At 41.5% G+C, this 25,858-nt stretch overlaps 1 protein-coding gene across 1 annotated transcript; it reads left to right on the top strand.

The window, feature by feature from the left end:
* Positions 1-8,423: 8,423 nt before the first annotated feature.
* On the top strand, positions 8,424-24,145 carry brdt (bromodomain, testis-specific). The gene is given in 22 exon segments (XM_029633078.2): positions 8,424-8,904; positions 13,329-13,615; positions 14,679-14,816; positions 14,942-15,062; positions 15,270-15,400; positions 15,609-15,974; positions 16,115-16,243; positions 16,386-16,625; positions 16,708-16,895; positions 17,067-17,365; positions 17,500-17,619; positions 18,225-18,356; positions 19,528-19,586; positions 19,793-19,901; positions 20,287-20,406; positions 20,409-20,669; positions 20,968-21,041; positions 21,343-21,463; positions 21,579-21,679; positions 21,810-22,000; positions 22,170-22,434; positions 22,547-24,145. Coding segments are annotated over 21 exon segments (3,438 nt in total). The 5' UTR covers positions 8,424-8,904; positions 13,329-13,411; the 3' UTR covers positions 22,616-24,145.
* The last annotated feature ends 1,713 nt before the right edge of the window (positions 24,146-25,858 follow it).

The raw sequence follows: 25,858 nt of genomic DNA on the forward strand, positions 1-25,858 counted from the left end.
TAGCAGGAGGATGGAGGTAGCCACCATGTCCCCTTGGGTCCTCTCTGAGGAGGGCCTGGAAGCCTCTCCTCCCATTCCAAAACCCAAGGGAGTCTTTGAGGTGCCTTGCTGAGGAGACGTTATCCATGTATCTCCCCAGAAAAGCCCTCACCTCTTCGTCCTTAACGTAAGGGTTGTAAATGTTTACAGTTACAACCCTAAAGTTATTCTTCGCCAGGCTTGTTATTTCGTAGTGGCACATCGGCCTCTCACCTCCCACTGCTCTTGCCCTTCTCAGGATATCATCGTGTTTTTCCTCTGTATATAGTGCAACGTCGTATGCTCCCTCCAACGAGTTGCCTTGGAAACAAAACACGTCCTTCACCGTCAGCTTTAGAATCCCCATCAATATTATCCTTCCAAAGGATTCCCGTCCTAAAGGCTCAAACTCCTTTTCCTTCCAAGCAAACCGAATCGTGTTGGCCAGCCCAATCCCAGGGACCGACCGTGTTGATGTATTTAGCACCATCTCCGCAAGGAGAATGGCGCTCGTTCTCTTCTCTTCCAAAACAATTGAAAAGAAAAAAACAAGTGACTGAGCCTATCTGGTGACGATAACACAGAGACAGGAACAATCACCCACGAAACACTCAAAGAATATGGCTGCCTAAATATGGTTCCCAATCAGAGACAACGATAAACACCTGCCACTGATTGAGAACCACTTCAGGCAACCATAGACTTTTCTAGAAAACCCCACTATACCACAATCCCAATACCTACAAAAAAAACTAGACTAAACACACCACATAATAAACCCATGTCACACCCTGGCCTGACCAAAATAATAAAGAAAACACAAAATACTTAGACCAGGGAGTGACAACCACACTATCTACCAAGAGAGTTAGCCATCTTAGCCATCTATTTACCACCACAAACCCATGCTGGTACTAAGACTGCACTCAACGAGCTGTATAAGACCATAAGCAAACAATAAAATGCTCATTCAGAAGCTGCGCTCCTAGTGGGGACTTTAATGCAGGCAAACTTAAACCATTTCACATCCTTTCTACCAGCATGTCACATGTGCAACCAGAGGGAAAAAAATAGAGACAACCTTTACTCCACAAACAGAGACGCATACAAAGCTCTCCTTCGCCCTGCATTTGGCAACTCTGACCATACTTCTATCCTCCTGATTCCTGCTTACAAGCAAAAACTAAAGCAGGAAGTACCAGTGACTCGCTCAATACGGAAGTGGTCAAATGACGAGGACACTACGCTATGCTACAGGACTGTTTTGCTAGCACAGACTGGAATATGTTTCCGGGATTCATCCAATGGCATTGACGAGTATACCACCTCAGTCACCGGCTTCATAAATAAGTGCATCGACGAAGTCATCCCCACAGTGACCGTACTACATATCCTAACCATATCCTGCCTTTTATGCTCGCTTCGAGGCAAGCAACACTGAAGCATGCATGAGCGCACCAGCTGTTCTGGACGACTGTGTGATCACGCTCTCCGTAGCCAATGTTTAAAAATATATATATATATTTAACATTTATTTAACTAGGCAAGTCAGATGTGAGCAATACCATTAAACAGGTCAACATTCCAATTGCCGTGGGGCCAGATGTATTACCAGGACGTTTACTCAGAGATTTTGCAGACCAACTGTCAAGTGTCTTCACTGACATTTTCAACCTCTACCTGACTGAGTCTGTAATACCGACATGTTTCAAGCAGACCACCATAGTCCTTGTGCCAAAGAAAGAGAAGGTAACCTGGCTAATTGACTACTGACCCGTAGCACTCACGTCGGTAGCCAAGAAGTGCTTTGAAAGGCTGGTCATGGCTCACATCAACACCATCATCCCGGAAACCCTAGACCCACTCCAATTCGCATACGGCCACAACAGATCCACAGATGACACAATCCCAATCGCACTCCACACTGCCCTTATACTCAACACAGGGGCCTTTCAGGGGTGCGGCTTAGTCCCCTCCTGTACTCCCTGTTCACCCTCGACTGCGTGGCCAAGCACGACTTCAATACCATCATTAAGTTTGCTGATGACACAACAGTAGTTGGCCTGATCACAGACAACGATGAGACAGCCTATAGCAGGTTAGAGACCTGCCAGTGTGGTGCCAGGACTACAACATTTCCCTTAACATGAGCAAGACAAAGGAGATGATTGTGGACTACAGAAAAGGAGGGCCAAATGCCCCCATTCATATCGACAGGGCTGTAGTGGAGTGGGTCGAGAGTTTCAAGTTCCGTGGTGTCCACATCACCAACAAACAATCATGGTCAAAACACACCAAGAAAGTTGTGAAGTGGGCACGACAACGTCGTTCCCCATTCAGGAGACTGAAAAGATTGTCATGGGTCCCCAGATCTTCAAAAGGTTCTACAGCTGCACCATCGAGAGCATCCTGACTATTTACATTGACCCCCCCTTATTTTTACACTGCTTTTATTATCTATGCATAATCACTTTAACCCTACCTATATGTAAAAATTACTCTGACTAACCTGTGTCCCCGCACATTGACTCGGTACTGGTACACCTGGTATATAGCCTCGTTAATGTTATTTTATTGTGTTACTTTTAATTACATTTTTTGTTTTCATTTATTTAGTAAACATTTTCTTAACTTATTCTTGAACTGAATTGTTGGTTAAGGGCTTGTAAGTAAGTATTTTACGTTAAGGTCTACTTTTTGTATTCGTTGCAAGTGACAAATAAAAATTTGATTTGTTTTTTTGACGGGTGCTCTACTCCAAAGCTCAAAACACAAAACTTACGTTCTCCGGATTCTTTTCAGGCCGACTGCAATCTTCCTCTGCTCTTCAGAAATAGAATTAATCAAAATAATACCACTCCCGGTCACTCTGACAGACTGCACTTTTCCAAGCGCATACTTCACAATTTTTGACAACTCAAACGGGTTTCCCACATATGCATCCTTACTCAACAAATGCATCCAACGAGAAGTTATTCATTATCATTTACACACGTATGCTCCACTCCAATTTTAGACAATTTCCTTTTTGTTCCAGTTTTTGATATTACTGTTGTCCATTCAGAACATTAGTCTTCACAAAATGTACTTGACGTGCTGCTTAATTCTAGCACAGCATCCATTTCCGCCATCTTCCCCCTCATCACTGTCTCCCGGCAGAATCAGAGCCTTCGCTCCTCGATTACCTCTGACCCTTTTCATAAAGATGTGAGGAGAGGACAGAGGAGAGGAGGCGAGCAAAACCAATTGAGATTCTCCCCATATGTTTGGCATAAAATTAATTACAAGGAGTTGGAATGATAGCACAAACAGACTGGCACTCAGGCTTACCATATCTCTCCTACCATGACAGAATGTATTAGAGAAGTTTGAAACCTAATCATCTACTCTTCGACCCCACCTTACCAGTGTTGGGGAATAGTAAAATTACTAGTTGAACTACATTTAGTTAACTACATTTTGTAATACCTTGATGGCAATTGAACTAAATTCAAATATTGTTAGTGTTAACAGTAGTTTATTATTTTTTGTCATGCAGTGGTGTAGCAAACTACTGGAACTACACAGTACTTTTTTTGCAAAAAATATATATTCTCAATAAGCCGGGTGTGGAGGTTCCTGGGCTGGTGTGATTACACATGGTCTGTGGTTGTGAGGCCAGTTGGACATCCTCCCAAATTCTCTAGAACGACATTGAAGGCAGCTTATGGTAGAAAAATGAACATAACATTTTCTTTCAACAGCTCTAGTGAACATTCTTGTAGTCAGCATGCCATTGTGTTGTGACAAAATTGCACATTTAAGAGTGGCCTTTTATTGTCCCCAGCACAAGTGGCACCTGTGTAATGATCATGCTTTTTAATATGCCACAGCTGTCAGGTGGATCAATTATCTTGACAAAAGAGAAATGCTCACTAACAGGGATATAAATACAGTGCCAAAGGAAATTATTCAGGCCCCTTGAATTTTTCCACATTTTGTTAGGTTACAGCCTTATTCTAAAATGTTTTTTAAATATTTTTTATAATTAATTTCATCAATCTACACACAATACATACCTCATAATGACAAAGCAAAAACATTTTTTTAGACATTTTTGTACATTTTTAAAAAACCAAACATTTGAAATATTACATTTAAGTAAGTATTCAGAACCTTTTCTCAGTACTTTGATGAAGAACCTTTAGCAATAATTACAGCCGCGTATCTTCTTGGGTATGACACTACAAGCTTGGCACACTTGTATTTGCGGAGTTTCTCCCATTCTTCTCTGCAGACTCTCTCAAGCTCTGTCAGGTTGGATGGGGAGTGTTGCTGCACAGCTATTTTCAGGTTCAAGTCCAGGCTCTGCCTGGGCCACCCAAGGACATTCAGAGACTTGTCCCGAAGCCACTCCTGCGTTGTCTTGGCTGTGTGCTTAGGATTGTTGTCCTGTTGGAAGGTGAACAGTCGCTGAGCGCTGTGGAGCAGGTTTTCATCAAGGAGCTCTTTATATACTTTGCCCCATTCATCTTTGCCTCGATCCTGACTACTCTCCCAGTCCATGCCACTGAAAAACACCCACATAGCATGATGCTGCCACCACCATGCTTCACCGTAGGGATGGTGCCAGGTTTCCTCCAGATTTGATGCTTGTCATTCAAGCCAAAGAGTTGAATCTTGGTTTCATCAGATCAGAGAATCTTGTTTCTCATGGTCTGAGATTCTTTAGGTGCCTTTTGACAAACTTCAAGTGGGCTGTCATGTAACTTTTACTGAGGCCTGATTGGTAGAGTGCTGCAGAAATGGTTGTCCTTCTGGAAGGTTCTCCAATCTCCACAGAGGAACTCTGGAGCTCTGTCAGATTGACCATCTGGTTCTTGGTCACCTCCCTGACCAAGGCCCTTCTCCCCAATTGCTCAGTTTGGCCAGGTGGCCAGCTCTAGGAAGAGTCTTGGTGGTTCCAAACTTCTTCCATTTAAGAATGATGGAGTCCACTGTGTTCTTGGGGACCTTCAGTGCTGCAGACATTTTTCAGTACCCTTCCCCAGATCTGTGCCTCGACACAATCCTGTCTCGGAGCTCTTTGGACAATTCCTTCGACCTCATGGTTTTTGCACTGCCATGCACTGTCAACTGTGGGACCTTATATCGGCAGGTGTGTGCCTTTTCATATACAATCAATTGAATTTACCACAGGTGGACTCCAATCAAGTTGTAGAAACATCTAAAGCATGATCAGTGGAAACAGGATGCACCTGAGCTCAATTTCAAGTCACATAGCATAGATTTGAAAAAAATGTAATCCATTTTAGAATAAGGCTGTAACATAGCAAAATGTGGAAAAGTCAAGGGGTCTGAATACTTTCCGAAGACACTGTAAATGTGTTTACAACATTTTAGATAAATAAGCTCTCGATGGTGCAGCTGTAGAACCTTTTGAGGATCTGGGGAGCCCTGCCAAATCTTTTCAGTCTCCTGATGGGGGAACGGCATTGTCGGGCACTCTTCACAACTTTCTTGGTGTGTTTGGACCATGATAGTTTGTTGGTGATGTGGACACCACTTTTCATAAGTGTAGTTAGACCACTGGGAACGGCTTTGATCACAGAAATAAACTCTCTGAAAGGTATTGGAAACTCTTGCAATGTTATAAATTGTTCATATGTGAGAATAATACCCTTGTTGTCGAAAATATAAAAAACAAAGTCAATATTCCTCTCATGCCAGCTGGTGTAGAACAAGGACTTATTCCTTACAGTTATGTCTGAATTATTCCACAAAAGAGCTTTATGAGGGGAAAAATTGTGCAGGAAACATATTTTCCAGGCCAGTAAAGCTTCTTGGTGAAACCTAGCCAATTTAGCAGGTAATCTTTCAGGAATATAATTACATTTCAGTAAAAACTGAAGACCTCCCAATTTATTAAACACATTATTTGGAATGAAATACCATATTGAATCAGTATCGAGCAAACATTTTTTCAACCAGTTTATCTTGAAAGTGTTATTTATGTCAACAAAATCCGACACTTCTAGACCGCCTTCAGCTCTTTTGTTAGAAAGGACATCTTTTTTTAGTTTGTGAGACTTATTTTTCCAGATGAAGTCAAGAAAGGTCTTATTGATCTCTTTACAAGTAGCTGGATTTACACATAACAATAATGAGGGGTACACAAAACGAAACAGTCCCTCTGCCTTGGACAGAAGTACTCTCCCAAGTATAGAAAGATCTCTTTGTAGCCAATTATTAAATATATTTTTAGTTCTCTAAATTTTAGGAGAGAAATTCAAATGTTGTCTAAGTGTTTTTTTGACAGATGTATTCCTAAATATTTAACACAATCCTTTACAGGAATATTTTCAATTTCTTTATCATCAGAGTCAAATAAACATAAGATTTCACATTTACAAACATTCAGTTTTAATCCTGGTGCAATAGAAAATACAGTTATAGCATTAAGGGCATGTGCGGCCTGGTCTTTGTCTCTTAAGAAAAGATGGTTTAAATGGTTAAGCCATACAGATTTGCATCATTCAGAATATCTAGAGATAGACGTTCCACAACCAAAATGAATAAAAATGGCGAAATTGGGCATCCCTGTCGTACACTTCTGTTGATACTAAATCTTTTGGAAGTATTAAGGTTTAGTAGCACATAACTATTTATATATTTGTAAAACATGCTAAATACTTTAATAAAATGTTCACCAAATCCAAAAAGTTTAAGAGACCTAAAGAGAAATTCATGTTCAATTGTGTCAAAGGCTTTACAGAAGTCCAGAAATAGGACAACCGCATCTGAGTCAATTGCATCTGAATAATCTATAAGGTCCAAGACTAAACGAATGTTAGAGCTTATGTGACGGCCCTTCATAAATCCTGTTTGAGTCTCATTTATAATGGTATCTATTCCTTTCTTTAATCTTTTGGCATAAAGCAGAGCAATCCATTTGTAATCAACATTTAATAAAGTAATTGGTCTCCAATTGTCAATGAGAGAAGGGTCTTTATCAGGCTTTGGAATCAATGAAATAAGGCCCTGTTTCATAGTGGAGACTATTTCCCCATTTTTAATGCAATCTTGAAACATATTGAAAATCGGGTCTTCTAGTAACTCCCAAAAATGTCAATAGAATTCAACTGACAGGCCATCAGGGCCAGGTGATTTCCCTTTTTTCATTGAATTCAGAGCCTCTCTAATTTCTCCAATTGACACAGGTGAATCGCAAACTGAGTGGAAATCATCCTCAATTACAGGGACACAATTCTGAATGTGGCAAATGTTACTTTCACAACCATCTTCCTGAAATTGAGAGCTGTAAAGGTTTTCATAAAAGGAATTGACAAATTATGATATTGTAATGGGATCTTTGCATATAAAACATAGTTAATTTTGAGTGCAGTTATATATTTTCTTTTGTAGATTCTCTTTTCAAGTGCAAAAAAGTAACTAGTGTTTTTTCCCCCTCTTCAATCCATTTTGCTCTTGACCTTACAAAGGCACCCTTTGCCAAATCCGTGTAAGTCTGTTCTAATTCTAGTTGTAAAGACCTGAACACAGACTCCTCTTCTTCAGATAGATTATCTTTCTTTAGAAAACTGTCAAGCTTGCTCATCATCTCCTTTTCTCTATGGTTCTTTAATTGCATCAGCTCTTTGGCGCGTTTAATGGCTACCACTCTGACTTTATATTTGAAAAATTCCCATCTACTCCCATGACCCAAGTCTTTTCTAGCAAAAATATATTTAGCTAATGATTGTATGTTTTCAATGAGATCAGTATCTTTAAGAAGTGTATTGTTTAATTTCCAATATCCTCGAGTACCTTTTGATTTTTTAGTAGCTTGTAAATTCAGGGAAATCAAGTGATGATCAGAAAAGGGAGCCAACAAGGCTAGACATGACGTCAAAGCCATGGACGTAAAGCCAAATTGCCTCAAATCAAAGGCACTCGTTCGATATAAAGTTGTTTTTGACGAAAATTAAAACGTATCAGTTTGTCACTTTCACGAGGTTGGAGAAATAACATGTTCAACTATTTAAGACATTGACACAAATATAGGTTGTACCTTTAGATTTCGCGAAAATGTACCATTAAGGAAGAATTGTTCTTATTGACATCAAACGGCAATTCCCGGATTGGTCTGTTTGGCAAGAATTCCCGGAAGTCTCGCGATGTTGGCTTCGAAACTGTGATAGTTCTCAGCTGAACTACCTACACCGCTTGGCTGTACGCATTCTTTGGGACAGGCACCATATCGACGAAACAGCGACTAGAAACACATTTGTGTATAATGTTCGCAAGAAATGTGTTGTTTAGTGGCAATTTTCATTCTTACACATCAATGGAAGGTTCTAGAATGGTCATGTGATGTGGTTTGACCAGTTATGTTGCATTTTGAAAAATACCCTGCTTTTCCGTGTTTTTTTAACGAGTGCCTTCTCTAACTTTCAAACTATCTAGGTTACTACATCGAAAAAGAGGACCCGGATGTCAGTGAGCTCAAGGTGAACCGATGTTTGATATAACAATATCTAGGATATTTTTATTTAGTAAAACGAAATCCTCTCCCACGCTAGTGAGGAAATCAAGGACTGAATGTACCACGTGAACTGGTTTGACCAATCACCGCTTGAGTTCTGAACTGAAGTGTATAAATATGAGGCGGTTGCCCATAGAGACGTCCGCCATTGAAGACTCGTTTTCAATGTACTTGATATTGGTAAAACCGTGTATTGTTTTTTTTAAATATTATTTGTTAGCAAACTAAAAACAGCAACATTTTTATCCACCGCATCATCGGCGACAGTTTCATTTGGCATCCTTCCAGCAGAACACGGTCGGCAAAGAACGTCTGTCTCAGTTCGGCAGTAAAAACAATCTTGTTGTGCCAGAGACGGAAAGGTAAATGTGAAAAGAGGTCAGGGATATATAACGTTAACACATTACATTTAATCAGCTGGTTACTTTTTGTGTATCTCCTTATAACGTTGATATGGAAGGTGTGTGTGTGTGTGGTGGAGCTGTTTCAAGTTTGAGCGGTTGGCCTCCGTTTTGTGTGGGCCCTTGACACGGAAATCATTTCCTGTCACCATTTTGTTACATAAAGCTAACTAGCATTGCTAACTAGCTATGACTAACGTTAGCCATCCAAGATTCGTTTGTCACGTTCACTGCAAAATCTGAGCCATGTTCAGCATTCAATCTTTAGCTACAAGGTAGAATTTCATATTTGTTGGCTGGGCGAAGCTTTCATTTTTTTCGTACGAAAGTCAGGTTGTAAATTCTCACGTGCTAGCCACCACATTTCGGTCCAACCACGTTGATTGCGTCATGCAAGCATGGAGTTGACCAATAATGCGCACAAACTATAGCTCACTAACGTTTGTTAACTTCAACAATGTAACATTATTTGACGAACGTTAGCTAGCTATGTTGTAGCTGACTAACGTTAGCTAGCTATGTACAGCAGGGGGGAAATTCTCCGTCACTGCGACGGATTTCCGTCATGGATTCTGAAGAGGTCGTTTTTTCAGTGTAGCTCTGCAATAACATTATCGGGGGGGCTGCTTTGCAGATAACTGCCTAATACCGACAGGAGCATGTCTGTTCTACTAAATATTACAAAACGTCTTCTCATTTGATTTAGTATGTTACGCTGTGTGCACTTAACTGGCATGCATGATTTTAGCTGACATTCCTATATTCAGATGAAGGGAATTAAATAGTATTTTAACGTGGTGCTTAATTCAAACAGCGGTGTGTAAGAGCCAGTAAATGCTTGATCCGAAAATGTAGTCGGAGCACGCAGAGGCCTAACGTTAATTGAACTCCATTCTGCTTCGCCGTGTGCCTCTCAAATGGTGTAATAATGCGTAGGGCTCAGTATAGCTCCGTATTGACATTATTTGGTTGATTGTAGGTAAGGGCGAGCGGTCCTGTATAAACACCAACTTTCTTCACAACAGCACTGTGCACACAGCCAGTGCAGACGACGGAATGCCCATGTAGCGCCTTGATCACACTGACAATGTCATTGCATTCTGGGACGTCGAAGGTAAATTAATTTCCAATGGTACGTTGGATTTATAAAACGTATGCATCACTGTATGGTTCGATTGCTTGACAGAAATGGAAGGATAAGGTGAATTTTTTACTTTTGTAGCAGACATCCAGATGATGCTGCATACCACTTAGTGCAATGTTGTTGGTGTGATCGAGGTGTTAAGCACATCTCAAACCCACATCTCAAATTGTTTTTTTAACCTTTTATTTAACTAGGCAAGTCAGTTAAGAACAAATTCTTATTTTCAATGATGGCCTAGGAACAGTGGGTTAACTGCCTTGTTCAGGGGCAGAATGGTGGGTTTTTACCTTGCAACCTTCCAGTTACTAGTCCAACGCTCTAGGCTATCTGCTGCCCAATCTCAATCAATGCTCCGATCTGATATTCTGCGCGAGACGTGCGCCAGTATCATAGGCCTATCTTCAATCACATTTCTTAAATTCTTTTGGGATATATTTCAGCTGAACTTGGTGGACAATTGGGACTGACTACTTACAAAAAGCGTGCTTCTGACAGAGTTACAAAAGTAAATTGCCGTGTTAGACTGAAGGATATAAGGTCATTTTGTCAAATTCAAGGCTCTTCATGCTCATTAGTTGCTCATTCTGCATATTTTCTGGTACTTCACTCTCCCATTTTTAAGTCTCCCTTCCTAACTGTTTTACATTCCCCCCCCTGAGAGTTGAGCTCAACCAGCAATGTATCCATGGCCAAATATTCCCACATTTTCATAACATACATGTTAACTCTTGTTTCTGCCTCACCAAATGTTGCATGAGGCAAGAGTAGGCTAGGTGCGATTCAATTAGCTTGTTTGGTTACACAGGAGTGTAGTACTGCTGTAGTGCCTCTTCTCATAATTGTTCTCCTTTAGTAAAGTACGATCAAAGCTGAATCAATGTCTTGGAAGATCACTTAATGATTCTACATAACAGAACCAAATATAATAGCAGTGTTACTGTTTACACCAGCTGAATAGTCCCCCAAAAGTTAATGTAGGCTACACTGACCTGCAAAATCATCCTGTTGTCCTGCATTTGGGTATTTTAAATGTGCAACAAAGCTCTTAAATTAGCAATGGCATCTTAAAAGTGAAATGACAAAAATAATACTATTTAGAGAGCATAATGAATCATAATAGACTACGCATGGTCTAAATCATTTTATTGTTCACATATTTAGCAGATGTTATTGCCGCTGTCTGAAAGGCTTGTGTTCCTAGCTCCAACAGTGTAGTAGTGTCTAACAATAAATACATCTTAAATAATACAATTAAGATGTGTGTGTATGTATATATAACACTTTTACCAATAAGTTATTGGGCCTGTTTCTGGAGGTGGATCATTGTTCATTAAATTAGGAGTAGGGTCACAAGAACTGAGCTTTATAGAGATATCCCATGGATTCCGATTGCACGGACCCTGGCCTGATGCCAACCAATTACTTCCATATCTACCAGTAGGGGGCAGTCAGAAATTACACAGTGACGCATTGTTTCTCGTGGCAGTGGTAACTAGTGACAACCCTGGTCAGAGTAAACAACTGCATGTTTAAATAATAAAATGCACCTACACATCCATCACTTCTCACATGTAAATGCACACATTAATCTGTAACGTTACGCTCTCCTGGTAAATAAAAATGCATGATGCTGTTTTTCTTTCTATTCAGTCCAAGGCTTAAGTTTGCCCCCCCAAAAAAAAATGTTTTGTTCAATATTAGCTGCATGTATTTTTTTTCATAACATACTACTTAATTATACAACATTAGGTAATGTTAATTGTAAACCAATTTTAGTCTTGTTATGAATTGTATTTTCTGTTTATTTTTAATGTTCATTTTCTAATGTTTTGTATGTCCTTGGGAGTGCAAATTATAGTTTCTCTGTAAAAAATACAATGTATTTATTGAAAGAAAATAAACTGCCTAGAAATATCAACATAACTTGTAATGTAAATTCTTTGATTGGGTATGGGCAAAAGTCAAATCTCATTGAATGTGTACCTTTTTTTGGAAGATTGCAATATTCTTGATGGGGTAAGTGGGTAACAAAGGCATCCATCTGTGCCAGCACAAATGTTTTTTTTGTGAACTGTTAGGTACCTAGTTGGATTTTTTTAAGGCTGTGAATTACACTAAACGTCCCCTGCCTACAAGTGTATTGGAGGTGTTTTTCAAATTTGAGTGAAAAGTTGAAAACGTTCAACTGATTGGGAATTACCCAGAGAAATTGGGCCTATAGTTTACTGTATAATGGACAGCGTAGTTTGTTCATATGCATGTTATGTAATACATATCTTTGGTAATGTTGAATAATTTATGGCTGAAAGTTGGGTATTTTATGAATGTTTGGAATAACAGGGTTAGGTTGAATAATCATAAAAATATGATTTTCCTAGGATATTACATTGATACTGTGATGTAGAACCTTGAACTTAGTGACTTTTCTATTTTTTCTGTGACGTGAATAGGCCTAATGCTTTTCATAAAGTGTTGCTGCCTAGAATGTTGCTACTTATGAGTGTAACTAATTGTCAAAAATGCTTGACTGAAAACATAGATGCTTACAAGTTAATCAGTTGGCATTGTAGAGTCAATTGATATGCCCATACTTTTCATAAAACCATTTGGTTGGATGGTAAGGGAGATCACTACTTACAGAGGGGGAGAATTTGTATATATATTTTTTTTTAAATATCTGCGGTTTTATTTGTCAAGCGATGTTTCTCTGACAGATATGAGGTAAGCAAATTTCGCGCTTTAGATTCCACATTGGAATTGTAATGAGAATTGTAATGTTGCCTGTAGCCCACAATGCACAGGTCCAGTAGATGGCAGTAGAAACCAGTTCTGAATATCATAGGATTAATTGTTTGTTTTTTGTAGTTATGTTTTGCGCTCAATTTTATTTAGAAAAACCCTTGTCAGTAAAACCTTTCCCCTGCACAAAAACACCAAATCAACCTGCCTGTATTGCATCGTCTATGGACATACTGGTGTACGATATAGCAGTGACGGGTTTACATATTGGGATTTCAGAGCCATCTTTGATTTTATGCAGATGGTATTTTCATGGCTGTGTTTTTAAAATTGTGACAATCCTTCCTATCTTAATAAAACAGTCAATCCAGCAACTTCATCTCCATGGCAGTGTGATTCTGCTTTGGATATTGTACCAGGGGATCAAAAGGGGTTTTGTTATTATTATTGTACGGTTATAGAGAAATGCCCAGCCATGCTGAAAACCACCCCTCTCTTTCAGTAGTATTGGAGGAAGATGTGTGATGAGAGCTGAGCTACGGAAAATAACTGCTACCCCGTGTCCACCGCGCTTTGGACTGCATCATGATGACGGACGCCAAATACCCTTCGGTGTCCAGGGTGGGAGGCGTGAACCCTCCTCCGCCGAAGTTCAACAACCCAAAGAAACCTGGTCGCCAAACCAACCAGCTGCAGTACCTGGAGAAGGTGGTGGTCAAGGCCCTGTGGAGACACAACTTCTCCTGGCCTTTCAGGACGCCTGTTGATGCTGTCGGACTGCACATTCCAGTGAGTCTCACTTTTTGTTACTTGCAATGACTTTTATATATAGTTGTTTTTCCCTACTAAACTAAACTATTCTAAACACAAATTTAAACACAATCATTTCAATGAGTCATAGTTCATATAAGGAAGTCAGTCAATTGAAATAAATAAATTGGGTCCTAATATATGGATTTCACATGACTGGGCAGGGCCGAAGCCACAGGTGGGCCTGGGATGAGCCAGGCCCACCCACTGGGCAGCATGGGCCAGGCAATCAAAATTAGTTTTTTCCCCACAAGGGCTTTATTACAGATGGAAATACTCCTCAGTTTCATCAGCTGTCCTGGTGACTGGTCTCAGACTATCCTGTAGGTGATTAAGCCAGCTGTGGAGGTCCTGGGCTGGTGTGTTTACATGTGGTCTACAGTTGAGGCCAGTTGAACGTACTGACAAATTCTTTTAAAATGACGTTGGAGGCTACTTATGGTAGAGAAATGAACATTCAATTCTCTTTCAGCAGCTCTGGGGAACATTCCTGCAGTCAGTATGCCAATTGCACTCTCCCTCAAAAAGATCACCTCAACTCTGGCGTTGTGTGACAAAACTGCACATTTTAGAGTGGCCTTTTATTGTCCCCAGCACAAGGTGCACCTGTGGAATGATCATGCTGTTGAATCATCTTGATATGCCACACCTGTCAGGTGGATGGATTATCTTGGGAAAGGAGAAATGCTTACTAACAGGGATGTAAACAAATTTGTGCACAATTATTATTATTTTTTAAATAAGCTTTTTGTGTGTATGGAACATTTCTGGGATTTTTTATTTCAGCTCATGAAACATGCGACCACTTATTATTATTATTATTATTATTACACTACTATTACATGTTACGTTTTATATTTTTGTTCAGTATAAGTTGAGTGCACTGACTAAGTTGCTCTAGGTAAGTGTCTACTAAATGACTAAAATTGTACTTGTTTATTTTTCATTTCCTCATCTTCATTTTCCATTTCCTCCATCCTTCCTCCACCTTGATAATCTTATCTTTTGTATTTAACGTTTTCCCATTATTTTTCTATTTTAGGATTACTATACAATTATCAAGACGCCAATGGACTTGAGCACCATCAAGAAGCGTCTTCAGAATAATTATTACTGCAAAGCATTGGAATGCATACAGGACTTCAACAAACTCTTCACCAACTGCTATGTATATAATCGGGTAAGGAAAAAAAGTTAACACTTCATAATAATATTGTATTCATTTGCCGCGCACCAATAGTGTAGGCCTACATGGTCTCCTATTGAATGACAGAATGCACAATAATCGGGATTACATTTTTCCAGCCTGGAGATGACATAGTTCTGATGGCCCAAGCCTTGGAGAAGATCTTCCTACAGAGAGTGGCTGAGATGCCCCAGGAAGAGACTGAGATATCTGCCATCACAACCAAGACACCAGTGAAGGGTGGGAGGAAGTCATCCTCTGCTAGTAGGCTACACAGCTGCTCCAGCTGCTTAATCTTGCACATCAATTGTATGCATCCCAAATGGGTGGCACCCTATTCCCTTTATAGTGACTACTTTCAACCAGGGCCATAGAGCTCCATACTATCTATTATATACTCCTAGGAGTACACACTGCCTTCTAAATGTCCTATGTTCCTCTGTGTAGGTGTGGTGAAGCTGAGGCCCCAGTCCCCTGTGTCTGAGGTGGTGTTCCAGCAGACAGTGACAGTCATCCCTCCTGAGGCCCTCCACACCGTCCCCCCTGCTGCCCAGCTCTCCTCACACATAGTAGCCAAAGTCAGTACCTCTTCACAATTACCTCAGTGTGTATTGTGTATATATTTTGACAGCAACTTTAACCTCTATTCCACATAAACATCACTTTTGTAGTTTCCAGAATACTTTGCAACATGTATATTGTGCAACCTCTGTTTAGTCTGTAGTTTGATTGAATTTCCACCCTTCTCAGATAACACCCAGCGCTGTTGTATTCGTATCGTTTCAGATAAAGAAGGGTGTGAAGAGAAAAGCAGACACCACCACGCCGACAGCCTCTGCTCCGATCACCAGCTGCGAGTCGTCCCCCATCGTTGATGGCTCGATGGCCTGTAAGCTGTTCTCCAGGCGGGGCAGCAGTCGGCCCATCAAACCCCCCAGGAAAGACCTGCCGGACTCTCCCCAGCACCACCAGAGCAAAAAGAGGAAGCTCTCTGATCAGCTCCGCTTCTGTAACTGCATCCTGAAGGAGATGTTCACCAAGAGGCACGCGGCCTATGGCTGGCCCTTCTATAAGCCGGTGGATACGGAGGCCCTGGGTCTACGCGACTACCACGACATCATCAAGCAGCCCATGGACCTGGGCACCATACGGGTTAGATAGCCGTGTTACACTAAACTTGTTGAACAAGAGGCTAGTTAGTATCTGCCAAGGTTACTTTGGTGTAGCTGTATCTTGTTCCTTGATCTCTCTCACTATTATGAAGATGACAGTATTTGCGTGTTTTCTCACAGAAAAAAATGGACGAACGTGAGTACATGGATGCCCAGGAGTTTGCTGCTGATTTCAGACTCATGTTTTCCAACTGTTACAAATACAACCCACCCACCCACGAAGTTGTTATTATGGCAAGAAAACTCCAGGTATGATTGCCCTTGGTTTCAGCCAGTCCAGTCCCTAGAAGTTGTTTAAATAAATTGCGATGGAATAACAAAAGTGCAATATGAATGAATAGATGGTTGGTGAGAAGTTTTGACTAGATGACTTGTGGCCCCTACCCACCAGGATGTGTTTGAGGCACGCTGGCTGAAGCTTCCAGACGAGCCAGTGAGGAGTGCGGGTGATCCAGGACACCACGGTCACCACGGGGACAAGAAAGCGAGAGGAGATGGGCCTGAGTGCTCTTCCAGCACAGGCAGCAGTGACAGCGAGAGCTCTTCTGAATCAGAGTCCTCCTCTGGTACGGAGGAAGAGGAGGAGGAAGAGGAGGCCAGAGTTCTACGGCTGGCTAAACTAGAGGAACAGGTATGTTGTGTCATCTTACCTGGCCATGCTGACATTACTGTTCTGTTACCTACTGCCATGTATCTAACTCTCTTCTTTTCAGTTGAAAGCGGTACACGATCAGCTGCAGAAACTCACGCAGGAGCCCCTGCTCAAACCAAAGAAGAAAGAGAAATCAAAGGAGAGAAGAAAAAAGAAGGAAACAAGTAGTAGACCGAAGCAGGAAGAAGACCTGAGGAAGACCAAACCTAAAGTACAGCAGAGGGGCATCAATAAGGGCACGTCTGCAGTGTAAGTGGCAAATCCTTGTTGATAAATTGCTCTAATTGTTTTCTAATCCCGATCCCCAGTGTAACTCCTTTTCTTCAACAAATACACAGGACTATTGTTGCCAATTTTACTTTGAAACTAACTTCCATTGTCCTACCAAGAGTTTCTTAATGTCTTCTCACCCCTCTGTAGGCACGGCAAGAGGAGGAAGATGGCACTCCCAATGGTGCCCTACAAGTCTGATGAGGAAGAGGTGCCAGCGTTGCCCATGTCGTACGGTGAGAAGAGGCAGCTGAGCCTGGACATCAACAAGCTTCCGGGGGACAAACTGGGTAAGGTGGTGAACATCATCCAGGCCAGGGAGGCCTCGCTCAGAAATGCCAACCCTGAGGAGATCGAGATCGACTTTGAGACCCTCAAGCCCTCCACCCTCAGGGCCCTGGAGAGCTTCGCCATGACCTGCCTCAGGAAACGGCCCAAGAAACACAACCGTGAGTAGTTGTAGTACACACCTTTCTTTCTGAGCTTCCTTGCGGGTTGATCATTGCACTGTATATCTCAGTACTGCTGACCAAGGACATTACCAGGCTCAAATGTCAGTTATTTTCCATCTTCTTTCTACCAGTGAATAAGCTGGTGAAAACCAAAGGACCAATACAGACTGTGAAGAAGCAGAATGCAGAGAAATATCTCCAGAGTATTACTGAAGAAATGAGCTCACTGGCAAAGAAGAAAAAGACAACGTGTAAGTAAACAGTGAATCTGTGGTAGCAAGGACCAGAGCCATACAGTGTGTATATATAGTTGGGTCAATGCGGTTGAACATTCAGGGCGCCACTTTCTCCATTGCTAAGTAAGTGATAACGCTTTTGCGTTGTTTATTTCTGATAGTTTTCAAAACCTATGAAGATGTCCAGTGAAAGCAGATATGCAATTTGTTGACACTACAACACAGTAAAGACTTGGATACACATTATCCTGAATGCTAATCAATATAAACGTCAAATTCCCTGCCCTGTTTTCCTTGTTTACAGCGGGTCATTTCATAGGGAACTGTCGTAGGCGCTCTCGTTTTGTTACATCAACATTTCAAGAATAAAGTTCTATATGAGCGCTAACATGGCAGCCATTCTGAAAACTGGGTCTCTTGTATTTATATATGGATCTGTCAAGGACCAGTGTGTCTGTGATCTAGGGGCCTTGTTGTCCTTAGAAGAGTTAGGGAATATGGGTTCTTCTATGTTTTCTCTCTTCTGTCCAATAGTGAATAACTCAACTGTGCAGTGCTTGCCTCAGTCTTTCTCTCTGTTGTCCTATACATAACAGTTGTCCCTCTCTGTTTTTCTCCAGATGAGCTCCCCAGGGCTCCTGCTGTCCCAGACCTAGCCCCGCAATCCCGTCTCCGTGAGGGTATCGGCTCTGACAGCTCCAGCAGCAGTAGTAGTGATTCTAGCAATTCTGATAGCAGTGACTCTGATTCAGGTTAGCTGTTCTCCTCCGCACTAAGCACTTTCCTCCCTCCCTACCTACCCACTCCCTTTCCCCACTCTCTACACATGGCTTGAGTGTTAAAGATATGGCTTAAAACCCACTGGGACTCTCTAGCCTCTGTAGCACAGTAGAACTCAGTCACCTTTTCACCTGCTGGCGAAACCAAAATACTTGAAGAAATATTGTTTTTTAAATTGTATTATTACGTACGTTTAGTCTGTCTATAGAGCCAACTCTGTCACACAAACCTCATCAGATTATTAGGATGTTATATTTATTTTTGATAATGTTATTGTTTTGTTGTAGTTTCACTGAATTTATTTGACCTTTTGAAAACAAACTATAGGTTAGGTTTGAAATGAGAACAGCCAGTCTTCTGTACAAAATGTTAATTTTCCAACGGGCCCCAGACTGCTGCTGCATGGGGACAAGTTATTGAAAACTACCCATACAGACTAGCCACTAATTATAATCCAGATATCTTTTTTTCATTCCTACCGGTAGCTATACATCTTTCGATAAACATAACAAAAATCAGATGGGTACCAGACAGTGTTACCATACTATTCGCCCCCCTCGTCTCACCCTCCATACTCCGAACCATTGCAGAGTCACAGCTGGTCCTCATCACAATTATACTGGTTTTGATTGTACTTTGATTTTTGTACTTTTTGTGTTGGGTTTTTGCATGATTTAGTATAGAGCAATATTAGCTTAAAACTCATACAATCTATGATGTATTTAAAGTAATCAACAGATTTTAACGTTAATGCAGACCTTGATGGAGTAGGATTTCTGCTGCACTTATACATTTTGTGGCCAGTGCTAATGTTTTCTTGTTCCAGTTTAACCTTTAACATAGTTAGTCTTGGTGGTCAACACCTAAAGGTTCAAATAAATACATTTTCATAAACAACTTGACATTTTACTGTTAAGTTGTTTTTCTTTTAATTTTTATCATAAATCGTTAAAGCCTACTAGACACATTTGCTTGCGATCACAACTTAAGCTTCAGCTGAGAATTGGTATGAGAGTAGTGATTCCAGAGTAGGTCAGTGGAATTTTTTTGATATTACGTGAAAGTAAGTGAAGTAGATATTATTATTTTTTTCAGTTATCCTACAATGGGTCAATTTAAATGACTATTGTACCTGTCTTTCAGTGAAGAAAACCAAGAAGAAGAAGAAAAGCAAAGGTGATCCACACAAGGTCAAGACCAAGGTAAATCTGTAACATAGGCCCTGCTTCCTTTAAACTAATGGCCTAATTCACATGGTTATATGTTCACTTTTGTGATATTTGGATGAATATACTTGAAGGTTGGAACTACAGTGCGTTTTCATTATAAATTGTAAGTCCTTTCCTTCTCAACTGAAGTCTAAAAATAAGAAATCTGAGAAGACTCATTGTCCGAATCTTCTCTCCAGACCAGCCAGCCCCTGCCTGCCTCTCCACCCCCAGGAGCAGTCACTAAAGGCCAGTCTACACAGCAGTACCCAGCCCAGCTTCCTCTAGATCTGCTCATCTCACCCCCAGGTAATAAACGCTTGTTGCCTTCATGTTCTGTGTGTTGGCTATAAAGGAACCCAATGGACAATCATGTCAAGTTCTGTAACACTGCCCTTTAATTATTTAAAGGTGGTTGACACTGCTCTTCCAAAGTCCTTAGTGTCAACCCTAGCTATGGAAATGCAATTTATCCTGTAAACCAGCAGGTTTTAAGCCCATTGAAAGTCTCAGGCTGGACCAAGGATTGCATTGTTTGGGTTAGAGATTAAATAGGTGGGGTGCCAGGTTTCTCTGGTCAGTGTTTCTGTCTCTCGTGGGATGAAGTTGAGTTGATTTTAGCTATGAAGTCAGATTGGGATGGAAGCCTTATCTTACTGTTACTCTTGAATCTCCCCTCCCCACTTGTCTTCAGCCTTACACAGCCGCCTGCCTCCGCAGCCTTCAAGACCTAGTTCCAAAGCAGCACCACTACCTCGCAAAAACATGGTGCCTCCCCAGCAGCTTACTGACAGTCAGCCCCAACAACAAGACCCCTATCTGAGAGCCCTACTACCCCCTCCCTCACCCCCCCTTCTGCCGCTTCCTGTGACCCCTCCCTGGCTCTAACTCTGCCCACAGACCCTCTCAGCACAACATCCACCCCCACACAAGAACCTCCATCGAGCCTACGCTGTTTGCCCCAGCCCTCTCCCTTAGCACTCCTCACCTCTCCTCATTGTCAGTCACCAGGTCAGACACAGGAGGTGAAAACTGGGCCAGTTTATCTCAATCTACCTGATAGGGCACAACAGGAAGGTAAGATCTCTTCAGTCAGCTAAGCATCCCCCTAGCTTGTAGCTGTTAGCATGTCCACTCCCCTGTGTGCTGCCTGCTTCTCAGCCCATAGCTGATCATGTCTGTGTGTCGTCTGTAGATGTTGTGTTTTGTCTCTTTGTTTGCAGTGTTTTATAGATGCCATGTCACCATCGCTGTAGCCTAGGCTGCATGTCTCATCCCGCTCTGCTCACCATCAACTGCTGCCTGCTTACATCCACAGTGTTGGTGTCTGTCTGTGGAGAATAATGCACTGCTTTGTTTTTCTCCTGTCCATCAGGTCTATCTGCACTGTTGTCCCCTCTGACCTCTCCTCCTGTAGGTTTATTACAGGCTGCTGGCAGCAGATATGAGGTATGCCCTCTTCCTGTTGTTGATGGATGAATTGTGACACTGGGTTAAATCACTGTTTAAATGAATGTCTCTGTCCTTGGCATTTATTAATATCAAAAGAGTTGGCTGGTATATTTTGGGGGGAAGGAAATTGGGTTAATATCGATACAAGTCTACTGTGTTCTTTTCCTTTTTGTTGCGATTTAACTGTTTTTACTGGCCAAATCCTTAATGAGTGGATACAGATTGTGTGAAATAGCATTGGCCTTAGCTCTGGGAGTGGTAATGGCGGTTTAACACTGTAAATCTCACTTTTTGGTAGCAGCTGTACCCAGTGCTGTTGTCCCCTCTACAAGACAGCCCATTACAGCCTGTGAAGGATGACAGGAGGCCCTCGGAAGCACTGGAGGAGATTCCCTACAGGAAGCTGCAGAAACAGACTAGTAAGCACAACTCTGTATGTATGTACTTACATTCAGCGTATGCTGTGTAAATGTTTTCCTTCAGAATTTCTTCCAGAAATCTTTTAAATGGATTCTATTTACTCTGCCTCCCCAGATACCAGACACTCTGACAGTGTGTTTGATGGTGGCAACACCAGCCTATCTCATCCAGCTAATAAAACCACTGCTGACGGAAAAAACACGCCTGCCAAAAAGGTACGTGAATGGAACTTAACACTACCATTGTCATTAATTACTTGAAAAACATTGTATGCATGCCCATAGATGCATTCATATTATTTGTCCGAAAAAAGTGAAACTTCATTTGTGAAACTATCCTTGGTAGGATATTGTCCTGAAGAACGCAGACTCCTGGGCTAGTCTGAGGAAGATGTCGCTTTCCACTCCTTCTACGGTGAGGTCATCGAAGGAGAGCTTTGATAAGTTTCGCAGGGCAGCCATAGAAAAGGAGGAGAGAGAGAAAGCTCTGATTCTAAGGAGGATGCAGATGAAGGAGATGGCTTCTGGGAAGAGCAGGTATTATTCATCCATCCAGTCATAAACATATTTTCTTAGTCGTATCAGTTTCATGTCTTGTAGGAAATAATTCCTCGTCCAAAATCCTCAAATAATGAAGTAGATCTCTATCAATATGTGAGTGATACTTGATGCGCTAGCTGACATTGTTGTGACGTTTACTTTTCAGCCTGACGATGCCAGTATCAGTGCCACCTAGAGCAGCAGAACCGGAGCCCCTGCCCTGTAGAACTCCAACCCCAGAGCCAGCAGAGATCCCCCTGCAGACAGAGGCCATCGTGGAGCCTCCGTCTCCTAAAGCTCCAGAGGCCCCGAGAGAGGAGTCTCTAGCGGCTGCCCCAACCCCACCTCCGCCCCTCACTACTCAGACGTCTGTGGACAGGGAGAGGGAGATGGCCCGCAGGAGAGAACAGGAGCGACGCAGACGGGAGGCTGTACGTTCCTTTTATTCCTCCATGTATTTTATTATGCCAGTCATTCTTCTGTTCTTTTATACAGTTGAATCCCAGACTGTAATCTCATAACCTACCGCCTCTCCTTCCTCAGATGTCTGGTATCATTGACATGACCATGCAGAGTGACATCATGGCAACGTTTGAGAAGAACCTGGACTAACATAAAATGGCAGCAGGCAGTGCAGCTTGTGACCGACTGATGTCTTCTGTTGTTGGACAATAAATAAATGAGCATGGTGTTCCAGTAGACAGCACCCTAGGTCTCTTCTCTCCCTCCAGACACTGGCTGTCTGAACAGAGCGAGCTGCATCTAAATTAAGGAAACGGGTCATTGTTGCTTCCCAAATGACAATCCTACCCCCTATATAGTGCCCAATTTTGGGGTCTGGTCAAAATGATTACATTATATAGGAAATAGGGTGCCATTTGGGACAGCCTATTACTATCCTTACCAGGGAAAGCTTGTACTGTACTATATCAGCATCACATAACATAACCCCAGTACATTTTAGTATAGTTGTCAACTGTAAGAAGATACTGTAAGATGTAAAATATTGATATTGCAACAAAAAAAACTATGGACCATATATAGATGGCATTTGACTTTCCTTTTTCTACTCATGGTGATGGTGGTTTTGTAAATATCTGCTGCACTGAAGTAATGCTTACCTCTTAGAGAAAAAGACTAAGTAAAAAGTTAGCAAAATGAAGAGCTGTTGAAAAAAATTAATGTTGAAAATAACTTGTTTTTCCTCCAACACGTAGAGTCGTCTGTTCCTTTTCACCTATGTTACTTCCCAAATGGCACCCTATTGCCTTTGTAGTGTATTACTTTTGACCAGGGCCCATAGGATCTTGTAAAAAGTAGTGCACTATATAGAGAATAGGGTGCCATTTGGGACACTACTTGGTGAGTCGTCCTCCTATGACTGCAGTACACATCAACCGGTTCACACACTTCTTAACATTCCAACTCTGACTTGGCTGAAATGCATAACCTGACCTTTTTGTGTTTGCTACACTCCCAAATAGTAATACTATGTATATCCATGTACTGCACTGTATAGTTTCTCCAGTTATAGTTCTTATCTTCATACTTCATTCATAGTTACAATTCTGCACCTTTATTGTGGAAAAATCTTCAATATGAGTTTTACAATGCATGTCCTATTTGATTGACTTTAGTAAAACAAAATGCCTTTCTGTTCCAAACATATTTTTGTTTATCTGTATGAAATCATACTTAGTATTTTGTTACACGGAGGCTGAAGATGTGTCGATCTTTGCCAAAATGTCTATTTCAAATGTGGGACTTATTTAAAACTGTACACTTGTTTTGAGTTTCTGCTTGAAAAAGTTTAATTAAGTGCCATGTATAGTGGTGTGCTTATAGCAAACTTTAGGTATTGTTAATGCCTACATTGTTGGCTTTTTCTAATCAAGATCCAATCCTGACTAAATGTTTTGGGAGACATGTAAGACTTTGTTAATGTTTTTTTGATCCTATGGTTCTAGCTATTCTGCAGTTTTTTTTTCTCTCTTTGACATGAACAGTAGCACTTTATTCTGTATCTTGTGGTATGCGTGAATGTCATGCCATTTATAGAGAAAGAACTAATATACTTTTGAGAAGATCACACTCTAAAAGCTAAATCATAAAAAGATTTTCATTAAAGCAGTGTTTTCTCTATTTGTTTATTGTTGATTTCTACACCCGCTGTGGCAGGGCTTGAAAACTATTATGGACTACAGAGTGAAACCCAGCTGTGAGCTAAAATACTTTTATGCTAGCTTTGAGGCAAGCAACACTGAAGCATGCATGGGAGAACCAGCTGTTCTGGACAACTGTGTGCTTACGATTTCGGTAGCCGATGTGAGCAAGACCTTTTAAACAGGTCAACATTCATAAAGCTGCAGTGCCAGACGAATTGCCAGGATGTGTACTCAAACCATGCGCAGACCAACTGGCAAGTGTCTTCACTGACATTTTCAACCTCTCTCTGATGGAGTCTGTAATACCTACATGTTTCAAACAGACCACCATAGTTCCTGTGCCCAAGGAAACTAAGGTAACCTTCCTAAACGATTACTACCCGTGGTACTCACGTCAGTAGCCAAGAAGTGCTGGTCATGGCTCACATCAACAGCATCCTCCCGGACACCCTAGACCCACCCCAAATTGCATACCGTGTGTGAATGCTGTTCACACCTATGTGTGAAAGCTCAGCGTTCAACATCATAGTGCACACAAAGCTCATCAATAAGCTAAGGACCCTTGGACTAAACACCTCCCTCTGCAACTGGACTTCCTGCCTGGCTGCCTCCAGGTGGTAAGGGTAGGCAACAACATGTTTGCTACGCTGATCCTCAACTCTGGGTGCGCCTCAGGGGTGTGTGCTAAGTCCCCTCCTGTACTCCCTGTTCACCCATGACTGTGTGGCCAAACACGACTCCAACAGCATTAAGTTTGCTCACAACAGGGCTGTAGTGGAGCAGGTCGAGAGTTAAGTTCATTGATGTCCACATCACCAACGAACTGTCATGGTCCAAACACACCAAGACAGTCATGAGGGCATGACAACACCTTTACCCCCTCAGGAGACTGAAAATATTTGTCATGGGTCCCCAGATCCTCAAAAAGTTCTACAGCTGCACCGCCACCTGGTATAGTAGCTGCTCTGCATCAACCGTAAGGCCCTACAGAGGGAAGTGCGTAGGGCCCAGTACATCACTGGGGCCAAGCTTCCTGCTGTCCAGGACCTATATACTAGGTGGTGTCAGGAAAGCCCAAAACATTGTCAAAGACTTCAGTCACCCAAGTCATTGACTTTTCTCTGCTACCGCACAGTAAGTGGCACAGGAGCGCCAAGTCCAGGTCCAAAAGGCTCCTTAACAGCTTCTACCCCCAAGCCATAAGACTGCTGAACTATTAATCAAATGGACACCGGATTATTTACATTGACACACCCCACCCCCGCATTTTTTTTTTTACTCTGCTGCTACTTGCTGATTATGCATATTCACTTCACCCCTACCTACATGTACAAATTACCTCGACTAACCAGTACCCCCTGTATATAGCCCAATTATTCTATTGTTACTTTTTAATTATTTTTTACTTTAGTTTATTTGGTAAATATTTTCCTAACTCTTTCTTGAACCTCACTGTTGGTTAAGGGCTTGTAAGTAAGAATTTCACTGTAAGGTCAGCACATGTGACAGTTTTATTTGATTTGATTAATGGATGATGACGATGATTTATAGAAGTGCTTGACTTGGACTGAAATAGGTTCCGGTATTAATTTTGGGTGTCTGTACTGTTTATATTTAAGTGCAGGAACTTCACAATACTTTTAAGCTAATATTTTATAAGATGTGTAGGAACTCAAGCAATATAACATTT

The sequence above is a fragment of the Oncorhynchus nerka genome, linkage group LG24, assembly GCF_034236695.1.
Source record: "Oncorhynchus nerka isolate Pitt River linkage group LG24, Oner_Uvic_2.0, whole genome shotgun sequence".
In the NCBI taxonomy this organism is placed as follows: Eukaryota; Metazoa; Chordata; class Actinopteri; order Salmoniformes; family Salmonidae; genus Oncorhynchus; species Oncorhynchus nerka.